Source organism: Sphaeroforma arctica (assembly GCF_001186125.1).
Source record: "Sphaeroforma arctica JP610 unplaced genomic scaffold supercont1.3781, whole genome shotgun sequence".
NCBI classification, from domain to species: Eukaryota; class Ichthyosporea; order Ichthyophonida; genus Sphaeroforma; species Sphaeroforma arctica.
In genome coordinates, this window is record NW_014036777.1 from 1 (window position 1) to 3,033 (window position 3,033).

Sequence of the window (3,033 nt, forward strand, 5' to 3'; positions counted from 1 at the left end):
GTATATATATATTGAAAATTGCATGTAGACAATTTGATTGGGCAATTAGAAAACGTACCCGTCAATTTGTGTGTACATTTAGTGACTTTCCCATGTAGGCCATGTACATTCAGAGTATTACCCCAAGAAACACTGTCTAGCTGGCATTAAGCCTAAAGTGTTCGCTATTTAAATTAGCTAGACGAGTATCACAACTAATGAATTGATAGTGTTCTACGTTTCTGTGCTAAGCATATAGAAACTAAAAGAGAAGGGGCGTCGAATGTCGATCTCGAGTTAAATCTGAAATCTTGAGGCGAGATGGTCGAATCGTCGTTAGTGGTGCTCACGGAGGTGGATGAGTCGGATACCCTGTGGTTGTGAAACGAGCATGTGTACCTCGTTCGCACAAAGGTGGCGTACACCGGGTTCGGTGAGGGTTAAATGGCAGGGAAAGTTTGTATCCCGAACCAATAACTGAATTAAGATGTTTTCGTGACGCTACAGTCTCGGATGCAGTATGTCATGAGGGCAGATCCGGACTGGTTGGTGGCGTATGCTCGGCTGTATGCAGATGTCTGGCCACGGTATGGGCGAAGAGACAAGACAACTGCAACAGCGAATTATGCCCGGGCGTTGAGGCAGGACCCTGGAAAGCTGTTTGAGGTCCTCCTGGAGCTAATTGTGTTAATATGCGGGCATTCGATGCTCAAGGTCCTGATCGGAGAAGTGGAGGACCAAAAGGATAACCCGTCCGAGCCAGCAGAGTCTGCAGTGAACTACATGACCGCCATACAGAAGCGCTTGGCGGCCTACTGTAAGATTCGGTCTATCAAGGCGATATTAACGCCTTAGAGTAGTTAAACGCGTAGGTAAAATCTAAGTATCGTGAAATTCAAAATAAATAAACGAAATGAGTCTTTTAGTAAAGTTAGTATGCCTCGGGAAAACAGCAATATTCTGAGAGATTGTGAGGCTGAGACATTGCCTATATATAATCCTCTCAGTACTGTTTTCGCCGAAGGGATTTTATTTAGTGTTTCGTTGTCGCTCTATTAGAAACTATGGTACGTTTCGTTGGGGCGAATCCGAGAGACTCATAAAATCCTATCTTTAGAAAAAATTAACGAATAAAAGAAAAGTACTCTTGATGTCCTTAGTTATTGCGTTAACCAATAACGTGCCACTTATCAAGAGTTACCGACTTAGCCTTCATCAGACTGGCACATCTGGTTGGCTGATCGGAGTATAAACTAGGTAACGCTAATAGTCCCTAGAAACCTATATTCGGTTGAGCCATCTCGCTACCGAAGTTTTCAGATATAAAAAGATTTGGAAAGTAAATATAGTTCTATTAATAGAACTAGACCGAATCTTATGTTTGTTATTTTACTGGGGCCTTTTTAATGGCCTTGTCCAAATATCTGATATGTAAAATGGAAAAGGTATTAATTAATAAAACCGTTAAAAACTATTTAGGAAACTTAAGTTCCTCGTACTATTAAGAGTACGTTTATAGTTTACGTACTGCTTAAGAGTACGTTTATCACATAGAGTCTAATGTGGAGGCCCGGCTATTACACAACCGACCACCACCAGGGCAATGGGGCTGCGGAGGCTGCCGTGAAGGTGGCAAATGATTGGATCCGCAAGTCCCTCACGGAGGACATGTAAGGGGACTGGATACATTTGGTTTACAAAATCCGAAATGCGTACAATGCGGCGGCCAGGTCTGCACGGGAACATGCGCCGAATACCATGGCAACAAACCGTTGGTATGACGGAGGTCGCGAGTTTGCGCTGGAAGAGCAAGTTAGGGTGCTACTCCAGCAACCTGATACGGTGGCGGCAATCATCATTGATGATGATGCGCACACAAGTGTTCAGTCAGCGCAGGCGGCGCAGCTGAAGCGAGGTAACGCGGTGCGTGAGGACGCGGATGAGTTTGCTGCAGGGGACTTGGTTAAGTTCAAGGTCAAGCCGGGCAGCTGCGGTCATTGCCTTTGTGGCATGGCCCGGCAAAAGTTGAGTCCAAGGACAGCGCGGTCGTGTACACGATTCAGTTCGGCGCGAAGCGATTGGCTTGTCACCGGACGCAGCTGCGCCAGTACCTTGAACCGGTCTGCCCGAAAGTGGCACAGCTTACGGTATTGGTGTTCCGGAGTTCGTACGAGAACTGCCTGTTTCTTCGGTCGCCGTTCAGGCAAACTAGCATGGACGAGAGGCCTCCGCGTTGTACCACATGACCCAGACGGTTTCGGCCAAGACATGGCGTGGGCAGGTATCGTCGGAGTTCACGATTTTGGAGCGGATGTGGTCTATGACATGACCTCAGATGTCAAGGACGTTCTCCATGGGCGTGAGAGGGTGTTTTCCCAGCCACACAACTGGTGCGTAACAAACTGATTGCTCAAGGTATGTTGTTTGGTTCGGTCGGGTGATTTCCGCTGGGAGAAAATCAAGAATTGGTCGTCATGGTTGGCGGTGGCTGACACGCGGGGTAGTGCCCGTCATCAGCAGCAGGAGGCTGACGATGGCCCGGTGGCAGGCAGTGTGCTCTCCAGAGAGCGACCTCGCTTATGAGGTTCGGATGCCGAGAGACATTCCTACGGCGTGGCGGCTGGTGTAGCTGGCGGCAGGAATCGGGTGCGAGTAGGGCGTGTTCGGGTGCGTATAGGCCGGCGTTGGAGTACGGGCGCGGCATGCGTAGCTCTGTTCGGTGGCCTAACCCTTACGTTGGGCGCAGTGGTCAGGAGTGCGTGTGATCGGCTCAGGGGGCGTATCCCGAACTGTGTCTAGGGTTTAGGGGGTTGGCCTGCCCGCATGGTCTCAAATTTGTTTAAGAACACCAAAATGTGACACTGTAGGATACAATGAACACTTTGAGACAAGTGCCAGTAGACTACTGTCTTAATATTCATTAATTGAAGAAAATTACTCTAGCTGGCATTAAGACTAAAGTGTTAGACGAGTATCACAATATATATAGATATATATATACACACAAACACACACACACACACACACACACACACACGCACACGACACACACAC

At 47.9% G+C, this 3,033-nt stretch overlaps 1 protein-coding gene across 1 annotated transcript; it reads left to right on the forward strand.

The window, feature by feature from the left end:
• Positions 1-504: 504 nt before the first annotated feature.
• SARC_13820 (hypothetical protein) lies at positions 505-834 on the forward strand (the record flags this gene model as incomplete). Its single annotated transcript, XM_014292050.1, has 1 exon — positions 505-834. One exon carries the CDS (start codon positions 505-507, stop codon positions 832-834), a length of 330 nt encoding a protein of 109 aa, XP_014147525.1.
• Positions 835-3,033: the final 2,199 nt, after the last annotated feature.